At 47.4% G+C, this 14,169-nt stretch overlaps 2 protein-coding genes across 2 annotated transcripts; one reads left to right on the top strand and one right to left on the bottom strand.

Moving 5' to 3' along the window:
- Positions 1 to 268: 268 nt before the first annotated feature.
- LOC100072707 (ribonuclease 7) lies at positions 269 to 3,926 on the bottom strand. The gene is made up of 2 exons (XM_001502729.5): positions 3,792 to 3,926; positions 269 to 3,346 (listed from the first exon to the last, which is right to left on the bottom strand). The coding sequence occupies exon 2, from the start codon at positions 3,312 to 3,314 to the stop codon at positions 2,808 to 2,810; it is 507 nt and encodes a 168-aa protein (XP_001502779.1). The 5' UTR covers positions 3,315 to 3,346; positions 3,792 to 3,926; the 3' UTR covers positions 269 to 2,807.
- An 8,226-nt stretch (positions 3,927 to 12,152) lies between these two features.
- Positions 12,153 to 13,614, top strand: RNASE13 (ribonuclease A family member 13 (inactive)). The gene has a single exon (XM_070240076.1). It carries the CDS (start codon positions 12,153 to 12,155, stop codon positions 12,612 to 12,614), a length of 462 nt encoding a protein of 153 aa, XP_070096177.1. The 3' UTR covers positions 12,615 to 13,614.
- The last annotated feature ends 555 nt before the right edge of the window (positions 13,615 to 14,169 follow it).

The raw sequence follows: 14,169 nt of genomic DNA, 5'->3' as shown, positions 1-14,169 counted from the left end.
AATAGGAAAATTAGTCGGCAGCTAATACAAATAGTAGGAGAGAGTATATTAGCTGGATAACAATAGGAAGAACCTTATAGACTTTTTGAGCCAAAAGTATTTATAACAATTTAATAAATAATACCAGCACTATTTAACAAATAGTACAAGGCAGAATAATAGAAATTAGATTATATCATATTTCTATGATTTCGTTATATCATAATCTTTGTAGAATTGATTGGTGTATTAGGATTTATCAGGTTAAAATAATCCTTAAGAACTATACTTTTTAGGAAAATTTTTTTTATTGAGGTATAACTTACGTAGAGTAAATACATGAATCGTAAGTATACAGCTCAGTGAGTTTTCACAAATTAAACATATCCAGATTAAGAAAGAACATTTCTAGCTTACCTCTTACCCATTCCCAGTCAGTACTCCCCAAGGCTACAGCTATTCTGACCTCCAGCATCACAGATTACTTTTAAATTATGTTTAATTTTTAGTTATTTAATACTATCTAGGTCATAAGTCTTTCAAGAAAATGTCCTATTTGGAAATTCTTCTCAATTTGAGAAGATGCATTAAAGTCATAATTTTAGCCACTTCAAAATTTTGTGAGGAGGATGTCTTCAAAGCCATTGTATCCATAAGGAAAATCATCAATAAAGAAAATATAAAGAGTTGTGAAAAAAGAATAAACTGAAAAGAAGTATCAGCTACCCTTAAGTATCTTGCTTTTTTATGCACCTCAATTGAAAACCATCTATTTAGAATGATAAATGCATAGTATAGAGACCATGGGATGTATAGATTTTACACTCAGTCATTTGGCATTTGTCCACAACGTATGTTTAGTGCACCTCTTACTTTCAAGACTCATCAACTTATTGGCTCCACACTCTGCTTGAATTGTTTAAGGTTCTGTTCTCTTTTCTTTTGATCATCCTTTCCCTCCCTTCTCTCACCTTCTCAAACCACTCAGCTCACCTGGAAGGACTCAGCCTGCAGACTTGTCCTCTAGCCTGCTCTTGAACTTCACTCTGGCACAAGAAAGCCCTCAAGGAGAATTGAGTGGGGTATTTGCCTTGGTCTGCGTGTTTGCCAAAGGTGGATATGATCTGATGGGGATATTGCTATTGCTACAGCCACTGCTACTACTAATTGTTATGATTGAATGCCTACCAGTGCCTGGGGCTGACTAAGGCTTCATAAATGTCATTTCCAAATCTTCCTGCAATCCTGTTGGGTAGGTGGTATTACTCCCATTTTGCTACATGGAAACATAGCTGTAGGGAGGTTCAGTAGTTTGCTCAAGGTCACGTAGCCAGGAAGGACTGAGCCAAGATTTACACCCAAGATTTGGCTCCAAAGCTTACTCTGACTCTGGTAAGGAGTCAAGGAGCACTGGAGTTGTTGGGGACGGACAGGAAGAGAGCAGACTACTCAACAGGGAATGGAAGGTCCAAAAACATGGCTGGGTGCTGAAGTGGGGCAGGCATGGGTGTAGTGTAGCTCCTCTGGGACTGAGATGAAGGAAGAGAGAAGGGGCTGGTGATGGTCAGGGTTTCAGGCAATGTGGGGTGTGGGTGCGGCAGTTAACAGGATAGAGTCAATAGAAAGCCAGAGCTTCTCCAGCTCTGCTCACTACGGAGGGAGAAATGGTATCTGCAGCTCAAGGGGACAGGGAGATGGCATTTCTACATCTCAACTCCTCCGGCCTGGGCAGACTGCCAGAGTGGAAAGCCAGGGAAGCACCGAGGCAGGAGAGATCATTATCAGGAGGAAGGAAGCTCTGGCAGCTCCCACCAGCCTGTTTGTGACAAGCAGGCTCTGGGCCACGGAAGTCCCTTGAGGTCAAGGGAAATGTGATCCTGGAGCAGGGAGATGAAGCTGGGACACTCCACTGATCCTATGTCTTCAGGCCAAGGGGATCTAACTAGAGCTAGGCCCAGGGCCCAGGTCAGAAGAGCAGTGGGCTGGAGTAGGGGGAGGATGGTCAGAGAGGCAGAGAGAGAGAAGGAATTAAGATCCCAGGAGCAACCCACAAACAGTCTCTTGGCTTAAGTGGTAATAACCTTTATTGCAGCCAACACATGGTAACTGGCTCTTCGGAGCTCTCAGGGTACATTTCTTCAGGGTGAACTCTTACCTAGTTCTCCTCTTGTCCCTGTAGAGGTTTCCTTTTTTGTCCAATAGTCAAGTAGAAAGTGCACTGTATTTAGGAGACTTAGGTTCAAGTCAAGCTTCTTTTGCTAACCAATTTGACAAGCTCTTTAGTTAAGCTTTCTGAAATCTCAATTTCCTCATCCTAAAGTAGGCAAGTAATCCCTGTCAAGTCTATCTCACAAGGGACTCATGTGGCATGAAATGCTATATAAATATGAAACGGTTCTTCCTTGTCTTCTTTCCTTCCAGCTGCCTCTCTGCACACAGGCCACCTCACTGCCACCTCAGAGCTGGGGAAGATTCCTAGTCTAGGAACAGGAACAGCTCTGTCCATATATCCCATACAACCCTTTCCATTTATTTCCTCCTCTTGTCACGCTGTCATGATAAGGTGGGGGCAGGGGAAAGATGTACAAGGCACAGACCCGGGAACCCACACCCGAGCTTGCTCAGCCCCCCTTTTGGGGATAAGCTTCCGGGAGAACAGCAAGAAAAAGATGAAAGACCATTTCTTCTGGAGCTTAGCCTACTGAGGTATCAACCTCAGCTCCCCCTTCAGTCTCTTGGAAGAGCCTGAGCTAAGAACGATCCCAAGAGATGAGGGGAAGAGAAACTTCTTAGCATAGAAGGAGTGGTACAAAGGCGTGGAAAAGGAATTAAGGCACAACCCAAGAGTGAGGAAGGCTGGAAATCTGCAAGACTTTGTCCAAGTGCACAGGAACCAGCTGGAATTGCCCAGAGTCCCCTTTCTGGGGAGGGTCACAGGCCACAATGAAGAACGCATCCAGTTGCTTCTCTTTGTACCTGCAGTCTGGGTACCTCCCAGAGGTGAGGTCACACATGGTCAGGGACACGGACTTCTGGCTCTGGTGGCAGTTCTTATGGCCGTTCTTGCAGGCTATGCTGGGGGTCTGACAGGTGGTGGCCACACTGGAGAAGGATTCATGCAGGAAGGTGTTGAGGTCTTTGCAGCGTTTTGTGTACTTGTTGACGTTGCCCATCGCCGTGTTGCATCCCTGGGGCTTGGGCTGCACATGCTGAGTTTCAAACCACTGAGCTGGGGTCATGTGCTTGGGCTTGGCACTGACTGAGACCTTGACCACCCAGAGCCCTAGCAGCAGAAGCAGCAGCAGGGGGCAGAATCCGGCTCTGGCAGCTGCCATCTTAAGGGAAACAGAATGGAGGGCTGCAGTCTCTGGGGACAGAGAGCAGGTGGTGTTTAGTTGAGAAATTAGCCTTCCTATACCTGCTCCTTCTAGCTAACCATAATCTCCCTCCCCTACTGCCTCCTTCCTCCCTCACCCTGTGTCTCACCTCTTCCTCCCTGTCTGTGTGCCCACACCATGACCCCAGCCCATAACCCTATGGCCCCAACCACCTCACCTTGTACCCCTATCTTCCTTCATTCTGTCCCTCTTGCCTCCCACTCTTTGTTCTATCTCCTCTCCCTCAAGTCCCACCCACTTTGTGTCCCTATGTCCCCGTCCTTTTCTCTGTATCTCATCCCCTCCATGACCCCATCCCCATCTCCTGTGTCCCCATATTGTGCCTCCAACCCCCAGCATCACTCTCTTCTCTCCCCTATCTATGTCCTCATCCCCTACACATTGAGTCCCTCCCTTGTCCATCTTATCACTTACCTGAGTGTATTCTTATCCAGTCAGTACCTGTCCCTTCTCTGTCCTCTCCTCTCAGCCGAGTCCCACCGCAGACCTCACTTCCTCACTGAGTCCTCACACTAGGGCTGAGGATGTACCTTCGCACCACTGGGCCTGGGATCTCTGAGAGCCTCTTCTCACTGCCTAACTCCTTAAGAGCGGGTGTGGGCTACACTGCTTCTGTTTGGGGCCGGCTGGGGAGCAGTCCTGGGTCAGGAAATGAATCAGGTTCATGCCTCTCCACTTACGTGTCCCAAATAAGTGGATACTTAGGGAGCTAGTGCACCTGCCTAAACATGTTCAGCAATGAGGAAGCTTGAATCCTCATGCTCCAAGACTAGATTTGGCCCCTGGTCACATGGTTTTAATGACTCTAATAAAGCACCTGACCAGGTGTCAACCAAAATGAATTTTGGGGAGAGTTGTCATTTATCTCCTCCTATATACACTCTGGTTCATGACCCTGGGAAGAGCCAATCACTGTGATGATAAGGATTGCCTTTTTCTCACCTGAGATACAGATAGAATAGCGTAGAAAGTTGCTTTGTATGGTTTCCCATTATTGGGACTTACTGCTTATCTTTTGGAGGAGACAGGGAAGTGGATGAATCATCACAGTCACGATGCCCAGCACATCCCGACTCAGCTATTCTACAAAGACTCATTCTTCTGGGCCCCTCTGGTTCCAGGCGCCCACATGGCTTTACCTGGAGAAGGCAGCCAACAACTCTCATCCTTTACTCTCTCCCTTCCTACTTAGTTGAAATTTGCAAAACTTAAACATTGTTCAAATTTGGAAATGCTGTTGTTGGTGGTGTTGCTCTGCATCCAGCCATGGGTCTTCCTTCACTTCATACGCTCTGTTCCTGGTGGGTATTAGACTGTGTGGAGAGCTTGGGTCAGCACTGCTCCAGGAGCTCCAGTGAGCTTAGCATATGGTTCTCAGGAGAATCAAGACACTGACGCAGAGAAGCATCACTTTTGGTGGGTGGGAAGGCCTGGGAAACTGAGATGAACAGTGTTTTTGTTTTCAGGATTCTTCTGTAAGTAGTAGGTAATCTCAGAATCTCGGGTTGATGTTCAAATGTTTATTGAGCATCTGCTGTGTGCCAAGATGCTTGGGATATATCAGTGAACAAAAGAGACAAAAATCCCTGCTTTTGTAGGGCTTACATTCCATTGGGGGAAAGACAGTAAAACATATATACTTTGCTCAAAGTGATAATTGCTAAGGAAAAAAGTAGAACTGGATGGAGGTTGATAGGTGGTGATTTTTAAATAGGGTATTTGAAGTAGGTGACTCTGGGACAAAGACGTGAAGGTGAGAGAAATGAACTTGTGCTTGTCTGGAGAAGAATGCTCCAGGTAGAGAGATCAGACTGGAAAGGGGGGAACGCCTGGAGTGTTGGAGGAACAGCAAGGAGTGCATGTTGCTGGAGCAGGTGAATGATGGGGTCAGGCAGGTGCCAGAGGTTGGATCATGGACAACCAGAGAGACCATTAGGAGGACTATGACTTTTTCTCTGAACACATTGGGGAGCCCTGGGAGAGTTCTAAGCAGAGAAGCAAAAGGCTTGTCTGTTTAAAGATCACTTGGCTGTTGTATGGAGTGTAACCGTAGACAGGCTACGTAAACTGTCTCCATCATAAGGTTTGTGTTCTGGTCCAGACGTTAGGATTTGGAGTCAGGAAGATTGGGGTGTTTGTTTTAAGGCCAGAGAGATGATATTTCAGTAGCTAGAGAGCACAGCTGTGGGTCAGGATGAAACATCTTCAGAAGGAGCGGTGTTGGAGATGGGACCCACCACTAGATGGCAACAGAGAACCAGGAGCAAGTTCCGGCAGGGCGTCCACTCCTCTAGTTGGCCCTCAGTGAGGCCTTGACCGAAGGAACAGCATTCACTGCTTTGTTAAGGTGCCTGAATCTTTGCAATTTGAACTTCTGGATAGAGAATTATGCCTCTGCTGCTGTAGAAATGCAAATTTTTGGAGAAAAAAATCCATGGTTTAAAGCAGACTGTGGATAGAATACAGATCAGCATAGGCCAGTCCAGCCCTGGCATGGTGGCTGGGGTTGGAGGAGTCGGGGGGAGGCCAAGAGCTCATTTGAATTCCTAGCCCGGACTCCTTCTTACTTCTCATTATTCTAGAGTGAGATGTTTCCAAACCACAACTTGCACTGCCCTCTGCTCTTGTGTTTTCCTGTCATTATAATTATCCTAGTTTGCTCTTCAACTCCATTATGCTGCATTCCCCAAAAGGCTGCCTTAGTGATCTGTGAAAGTAAAATAAAGATGGCCCTACTGACTCAGATCAAAAGGAAGAGAGAGTAAAGGTTTAGGTTTGCACATGAAAATTGATGTAGAAGAGTCGACCCTCCCATCTGCACAATTCAAGCTGAAACCCTTATTTTACCTCCATTGTTTGGATAAGGCGGGTGATTTTGTTTCTTCATTTGCTTAAAGTATCCAGTTTCCAAGATCTGTTTCCCTCTGCACTCGGTAGGATAATTTTGCCATTTTTCCTTCAGTACATTCATGGAGCAAGAGGAAAAGATGGAGGAAGGGGGACAAGGTTAGGGAGAACAAAAGCAGTTAGGCATCAGGCCAAGGACTGGTCAGGGCATCTGGCAGAAGGGAGAAGAGAGAAATTAGAGAAGGGACAGCAGAAGACAAAGTGGGAGAGAAGATGAGAGGGAAGTAAGCCCTCAGACAAGAAACCTCCATCCAGGGATATGAGGTAACTGCCCCAGCCTCCTCCTCATTCTATCGCCATAGTCATTGCTCTTGGCTTAACCTCTCCCCAGGGCACCGTTGTGTGTGTGTGTGTGTGTGTGTGTTTAAAGTTGTTTGGGTGGGTGTTGTGAAAATCCCAGCAGTGCCAGGTGGACCTCTGCCTGTCTTCCCCACAGGACAACAGCTGCTGCTTCCTGTAGCCTGTGTTGGGAGGGGATGCGGGGGGCTGGGAGAGAGGAAGGCTAGGCCTGGATTGGTGCCCAGCCTCTCTCTCTTCCAGAGTTCCACACAGCCTCTGGATACTGGTGGAAAGCCCACGAGAGTTTCCTTCCAAGCAGGAGCAGGTCCAAGTTCTGTTATCCTAATTTTGTTGTTCCTCAGATAAATAAAGGTGATGGGCTAATTTTTGTAGATGGGGAAAGTGAAACAAACAGCAAGTTGGGGTCAGATGTGAGACTTTCTTTGGGTCTTTGGATTCTCATGACCTTTCCTGGAACAGCTTTGGGTCTGGAGGAGGCAGCCCTGACAGAAGGTTGGAATCCCTGGCTCCCAGACCAATGCCTTTAGACAAGCCAGGACGTAGGAGAGGGGAACCTAGTCTGGGTTTGAGAGGCCTCACCAGGTCACTCTGTCTCATAAGCCATTGCAAGCTCCTCATTTATCTACAGAATAAAATATAAATTCCTTGGCTTGATAATCAAGATCTGCCACAATTCGGCAAACTTGTCTTTCCAACTTTATCTCTCCCTTTTCCCACACTAAGTGCCTCAACTCCAGCCATCCTGGTTTTCTCTTTTTTCTCAAACATACCTTTCATAGTCCTCATTATCTCCACTTAACTCGTGTTCCTTGAGACCCATCCCAAGGAACCAGGATCACCCCCCATCCTGAAAACTTGCTCTGATCCTCCCAATTCAGAGGAATGTTTCTTACCCCTTAAATTCCTACAACATTTACTGTCTTCAAGATGCATGATATTCTGTCTTGAATCATTAGTTAGTTCTTCATATGTATTTATCATTTTCCTCCAATTTAGACTGTCAATTTCCAGAAGGATCATCTATTACACTTCTTTTGCACCTCCCACAGGATATAGCACAGTGCCTTGCATATAAGTGTCCTTAACTGATTCAACTTTTGGGTTAGAAGGCCTTCACTCTGCCCAGAATGATCCCAGTCACAGGTGGGATTACCACCAACCCACAGCATTGGTTAGCAGATTGAGGAACTGACAATGCAGCTCCTGGACTTCAATCCTGGGGTGGAGGTGAAGCTATGACAAGAAGGTTGAGATGGCTGAAGCAATCCTTTGGGTTCAAGGACACCAGGAACTCTCCATGACACTGTAAGCAGTACAATAAATTGAGTTGGACGGGGCAAAAGTGATACCACTGAGACTGTGGTGAGCGGGTAAAATCTTGTGATTCCCATCAATCACAGGGAATCACCCCTGCACCTGCCACCCTAGCCAGTTGTTCTAGAAATGCTTACCGTGGGGGCGGGGAGGAAGGAGAGAATGTGTAATAACTCCATGCAGAGGGTCATGTTTACAGGAAAAATAACTGAGAGTTGTTTCAATGGTGAACTATCAGTACCCCTTCTGCTGGTGGAAGAGCCAGCACCATTACAAGCAAGATCTAACAGAAATATTTCTAAGTCCTAGATATTTACCAACCCTTTCCAATAGGTAAGGTATAAGTAAGTCTGCCTTTGTTAGGAAATCTGATTCTCTCATTAGATCCTGGTTTCTCAACCTCAGCACTATTTACCTTTGGTCTGGATAATTCTTTGTTGAGGGAGCTGTCTTGTGCAATGCTGAATGTTTAGCACCATCCCCGGCCTCTACCCACTAGATGCCAGTAGCACCTCCCAGTTGTGCCAACCAAAAATGTCTCTAGACATGACCAAATTGCCCCTCATTGAGAATCACTGAATTAGACATATGACCGTGAGCAAGCTACTGCCCCTCTCTAAAATTTTGTTTCTTAACCTTTAGGGTAATTCTTGTATATGTAAAGTCCAGTGTAATGGGGTAACAATCCCACAAATCTCAGGCTTAGGGAGCAGATGAAACCAGGGCGAGCATGTCAGAGTGGATGACACAATCCTATGGATCAGCACTGCTAGGACAGGATTTTTTTTTTTTTAAAGATTGGCACCTGAGCTAACATCTGTTGCCATTCTTCTTCCTTTTTTCCCCCCTCTTCTCCCCAAAGCCCCCCAGTACATAGTTCTATATTCTAGTTGCAGTTCCTTGGGGCTCTGCTATGTGGGACGCCTCCTCAGCTTGGCCTGATGAGCAGTGCTTGGTCCAGGTCCAGGAGCCAAGCTGGTGAAAGCCTGGGCTGCCAAAGCAGAGCGCTCGAACTTAACCACTCAGCCACGGGGTCGTCCCCCTAGGAGAAGATTTTAAAGATCAGACCACTAAGACTGCAGGTTGGAACCCAAAGGCCCAGCAGATATTCAGTACTTTTCCTGGTCCTGTGATCGTGCCTTTGTTAAATATGTTCATACATGTGTCTTTCCCACTGAATTATAAATTTAATCTGGACTGGAATTATCTTATTTACCTCTGTATTCTCCCCAACATTTGTCATAGCACTTTAAAATGTTATTTAATAATTACTTTTTAAAAAATATTTTCAAGTAATCAACGTGGGGCATGGCTAACAATAGAAAGCTTCATGAAGATGAATTTTAAGTTAGGTGTGAGAGGGGCTCTAGATTGGCAGAGTGGGCATGGGGGAGGACCCTTGGCTCATTTGAGGAATCAAAGAGGGTTTGCAGATGTTGAGTGAGTTGGGAAAAAAGTGAGTTGGTGTAGAATCTAGGAGATCATATCTAGTTATCTATTTATATATTGTTTAATGGTTAAAAGTCTCTTTCATGCTGACCATCTCATTTTATTCTTGCAGCCTTATGAGCTAAGGAATGTATGAATCCCTTTATAGAAGAGGAAACAGAAGCTCAGTAGGTTATCTGTATCCAGTCCTGAACTCTGTCCTCTACAATGTGCTCTTCCATTTCTGTAACTGCGTGTGCAGAGGTGAGTGGTGGCGGATGGGTAGCAAATGAAGGAAGAGGATGACCAAGAGACATGAAAAGCTCCTTTCTCTTCTCAGGGAAGCTGCAGCATTGAGCAAATAGGGAAGTGGTGGCATGCTTTGAGGCGGGGACCACAAAGTGGTAGGCTTCCTCAAAACAAAGACTTGAGTCAGCCAGGCTCAGGCACCACCCTGCATGGGCTCCCACTCTGTGTTTGCTTGTAGACTGCCTGAAGGACACAGACGAGCCACCTGCCTGTGTGGGATTTACTCTCAGTTGCTTGGCTGTGCACACACTTCCCCGGGGAGATCTTTCAAGCAGAGGCTTCTTAAAGAGGATCTCTGGGCTGAGTCCTCTCATGAGCTAGCTCAGTGGAATTGATGGAGGTGAGGGTGGGAGGAGGAGAAAAGCAGCATTCCGGGTAGAGGAGACAGTGTGAGCAAGGACATAGAGGTGGGGTGGGGCACAAAGGGGGAAGCAAGCAGGGATGGAGATGCAGTTGGAGACGTGGTGGGGGCCAGGTCATGGAAGATCTTATGTCCTACAAGGTGTAGAGCCCTACTAGAGTTGGAGTGTGTGTGGCGTCCAGGAGAAGTGACAGCCTGAGCAGAAAAAGAAATAGGAATGGAAGGGACAGGTTTAGGAAAAGTTTACATAAGATTGTCAGGGCTGTGTGACGGCTACGGCATGACTCATGGTCTACTGAGGACTTACCATGTGCCAGGCACTGGGCTGAAAGCTCTTAATATACATCTTAATGTAGCTCAATACTGCCGCAAGGTATAAAATATTATCCTCATTAACAGACAAAGAAATTGAAGATTATCGTGGGGTTTAGTAAACTTAGATTGATGGTGCACAGCCGGCAAGCAGCAGAGCCAGGATTCAGCTTCTGGTCTGTTTTACTCAAAAGCCTTGTTCTTAACCACCATGCAGCCACTGCCTCCCAACAGGTGGGCTTAGGGAGAGGGAGGGGTCTAGGATCACTCTCAGATTTCATGCACAGGTAACTGAGGAAACCAAGATAGACAACACAGGAAGAGAAGCCAATTGTGGGGAGGGCAGGTTCAGTTTTGGATTCTAGTTTGTGCTGTCAGAAAGAGCAAGTTTAGGGGGGCTGTGAATGAGGAACACCGGGACGTCTCTCTGTGTCCCGCTCCTGAAATACACACTGGCCTTGGAGCACTCAGGGTTCCGTGTTCTGACTCCGCACTCCCGCTCTCCAGGACAAGAGCGGTAGGCTCTCCTAGAAGGAAGCCCACAACCTGGACAACACTCTGCAGGGAGGCAAAGCTCAGAAGCCTCTGGAAGTCAAGGACTGTGGCTGGCAGGCGTAGGGAGCTAGCTCCTTTGTTCTGATAAAGGGCCAGGTATTGATGAAAAAGAAAGTTAGGAGGCCAGCTTTTTCCCAACATGACAAACTACAAATCTGATCTGCGGGGCTCAGGTGGCCTGCACTCCCTCAAGTCCGGGCTGTGCTGTCTAATCCAACCTGACACCTTTGAGGTTTAGGGTCAGCACGCATAAATTTCCAGGAGGGCTCAGACGCTGACAGGGCCTGGGGTTACAGGTGAGGGAGTCAGTGTGATTGTGACTAGAGTGAAGGTGACAATGGGGACTGTGGGGGGTCCAATAGGGGTGTTTGATTCTCAGCCCGGCACTCTGGTGGGAGGCCCTTATGTGGTGTGCCTGGCCTCCTGGGCTCCTGTGAGTGGGATAAGAGTGGCAGACCCTCTGTTCTCTAAGGGTCAGGAACAAGCAGCACTTTGTTCTTCAGAAACACGACAGTACTTTCCTTCTTACCTTTCCGCGGGAGCAGGGCCTATGGACCAGAGAAAACATCAAAGAAAGCCCAAGAACTTAGGGTCTTCTGGCAAGTAGGTCAGAACTCAGTGTTCTGGTGACACCAGAAAGGAGGAGACCAGATAGCAATGTCTCTTTCCTCCCACCCATCCAACCCCCTCAGCACAGGAACTCCTCAAACTCAGGGGACACTCCCTCCTCCCAGACTAGTCTTTATCCAGAAACCTTTCTAGCTTCTTCTCACCTTCGGGCTGTCCTTGGCCTCAGGCAAGAATCATCCCTGCCCCTGCCCTGCTGTCTTCCAGCTCTTGTCTTTCCTCCGGAGCAGTCGGAGGATTGGAGAATCAAATTGGAGAATCGTAGCTCAGCCTGTTCCTTCTATCACCTCTGCATTTTTTACCAGAAGAGCTGACAGGGCCAGCAGTAATCAGGAAGAGTCACTCACCCAAGGACCAGCTGGACCTCTTATTCCGTAAGTGTTACAGCTCATGGACTGGGTGAGGCTGAGACCCTGAGTTGGAACAAGGGAAAGGAGGGAATGGCTGAAGGTGGCTGACCAGCTGAGTGACCTTGGGCAAGTGTCTTTTCTCTCGGGGGCATAAGGAATTGGGCTGGATGATCTCCGAGGTACAGCCCAGCTCTTGGGGTATAGGTGAAGGCACAGAAGGAAGGCTGGGGTAATGCTGGTGGCTCCAGGAAGAGGCAGACAGCCACCCTAGGCCCACTGCCTCCAACCACCTAAATTCTTCCAGCAGGAGGAATGGCACAAGCTGTGGCCTGGCTCCTCTTCCTCCAGCTTGTTCTAGAAGAAACTCAGGTTGTGGACAGCAAGTTGCAGATTGCTATCAAGAACTTCCGCACCTTACACATCGACTATCCCATGGTTAACTATCCAGAGGGTTTCCAGGGCTACTGCAATGGTCTGATGGCTTATGTGCGGGATGTAAAGCAAAGCTGGTATTGTCCAAAGACCCATTATGTGGTACATGCCCCCTGGAAAGCTGTCCGGGAGTTCTGCAAGTACAGTGAAAGCTTCTGTGAGAATTACAACGAATACTGTACACTCACCCATGACTCCTATCCCCTCACGATCTGCTCTCTGGGTTCCATACAACCTCCCACCAGCTGCCGCTACAATGGCACACTAACCAACCAAAGGCTCTACCTGCTCTGTTCCCGAAAGTATGATGCTGAACCCATAGGTATCATTGGCCTCTACTAAGGAAGGGAGGCATTCATTCTGTACCACCTCCTACTGCCACCACAGACCAGCCTGTCCCCATTCCCTAAACTCTGACCCCTGGTACAACCCTTCCTCCCTGACTTCGAGAGCAGGTAGGGTCCTCCCAAGAGACTAGGGAGGTAGGAAAAATGTCCAGAGCTTTGGTCACCATGCAAAGTCTTACTGTCATCTGGTCCCAACTTGTTTACCTCCCCCTCCTCTATCATACTCCCTCTCCCACAGACAGTTTTACCTACCCAAGAAGCTGACTGTGTCCAGTTGGCAGTAACTGTCCATCCACTGAGCCAGATCCTGAATACTGGATGGAGGCCCAGAGCCTCAGCTCGCACCATGGCAACAGGCACCCAGCTAGTCTCAACTTCCCATCCCCACCAGCCTTCTCTTCTCAGTCTTCTCCATTTCCTTATGACTCCCTCTACTCACTCACCCACACAGTCAGTGTCTCTAGCTATAGGAAACTTCCTGGGACCCTTAGACTCATTTCAGCCTCACCTCCCCAGAACCCATCGCAGTTCCCAGTCTGCTCCTCTCTATGAAATCATTATCTTCTCTTCATGTAACCTGTTCTTTCCTCCCTCCTTCTACCATGGAGCCCAGTGCAGTCTCTTCCCCACGTTTCCAACCTCCTTTAGTCACCCTGCCTTCCTTTCTCTGATCTCTTTTCCTTCCATCCTTCTCACCTTGGCTCGCTGGAGTTTCTAGTTATTTTCTCTGACCCATCCCCCCAAAGATTCCTGCGTCCCTTTCCTTCTCAAAGCTCCTCCTGACAACCCCCAAATTCCAGGATCTGCTGCTGACAAGACAGGGGTGAGGTGGGCCTAGCCGTAGTCATAGAAGGTTTTAAACCACATCTGAGTTGTAAGATATAACCATTGGATGAAACTGAGTGAAGGGTACATGGAACCTCTCTGTATTATATTTGCATCTTTCTAAGAGTCTATGATCATTTCAAAATAAAAAGATAAAAAACATATCTGAATTAGTTCTGATTTCATTCCTCTCTCCTGGAGTGCACCAGAACTCCTACTCTTGGAGTACTGCAGGCCCCCACCTCTGGCCATCTTCCTAGACTATCCTTAGCAGTCAGTAGTCTCTTCCATTCCATGTGTTCCATGACAGAGGTGGGGTGGGGGAAAACTCAGTTCCAGGTTGGGTGTTGAAAATAGATTCTCCCTTCCCTCCAACTCTAGAGCAAACTCATAGTAAGAGTCAGGCTAAGTAGAGCCTTGGCCCACCCTCGCTCACTTCTATTTCTCCCCCAACAAAACCTGGATTGCCACAGATGAAGCAGATGGAGAGACAGGGAAGGGTCTAGTTGGTGACATCTGGATCATGCTATGTCAAATCAGGACTTGCTACCCCTCTTTGGGAGGTAGAGGAGGTTGAACACCAGCACTGTGCGAATGCAAGTAGCAAATACTTTTGCCTCCACATCTGGTTCATCTCATCTCCAAATATAGTCCTCAGTCCTGTTCTTAGAAGCAGTTGTTGAAGGAAATGCTAACTTATGGTTGGGAGTCATGAGGCTAAGTAG

This window comes from Equus caballus, chromosome 1 (assembly GCF_041296265.1).
Source record: "Equus caballus isolate H_3958 breed thoroughbred chromosome 1, TB-T2T, whole genome shotgun sequence".
NCBI lineage: Eukaryota > Metazoa > Chordata > Mammalia > Perissodactyla > Equidae > Equus > Equus caballus.
Note: the sequence above shows the minus strand (reverse complement) of the source record. Positions and strands in the feature narration are given on the sequence as shown.

Coding starts and splice junctions, on each gene's coding strand:
- LOC100072707 (XM_001502729.5), bottom strand. CDS start 3,314: ATGGCAGCTGCCAGAGCCGGATTCTGCCCCCTGCTGCTGCTTCTGCTG.
- RNASE13 (XM_070240076.1), top strand. CDS start 12,153: ATGGCACAAGCTGTGGCCTGGCTCCTCTTCCTCCAGCTTGTTCTAGAA.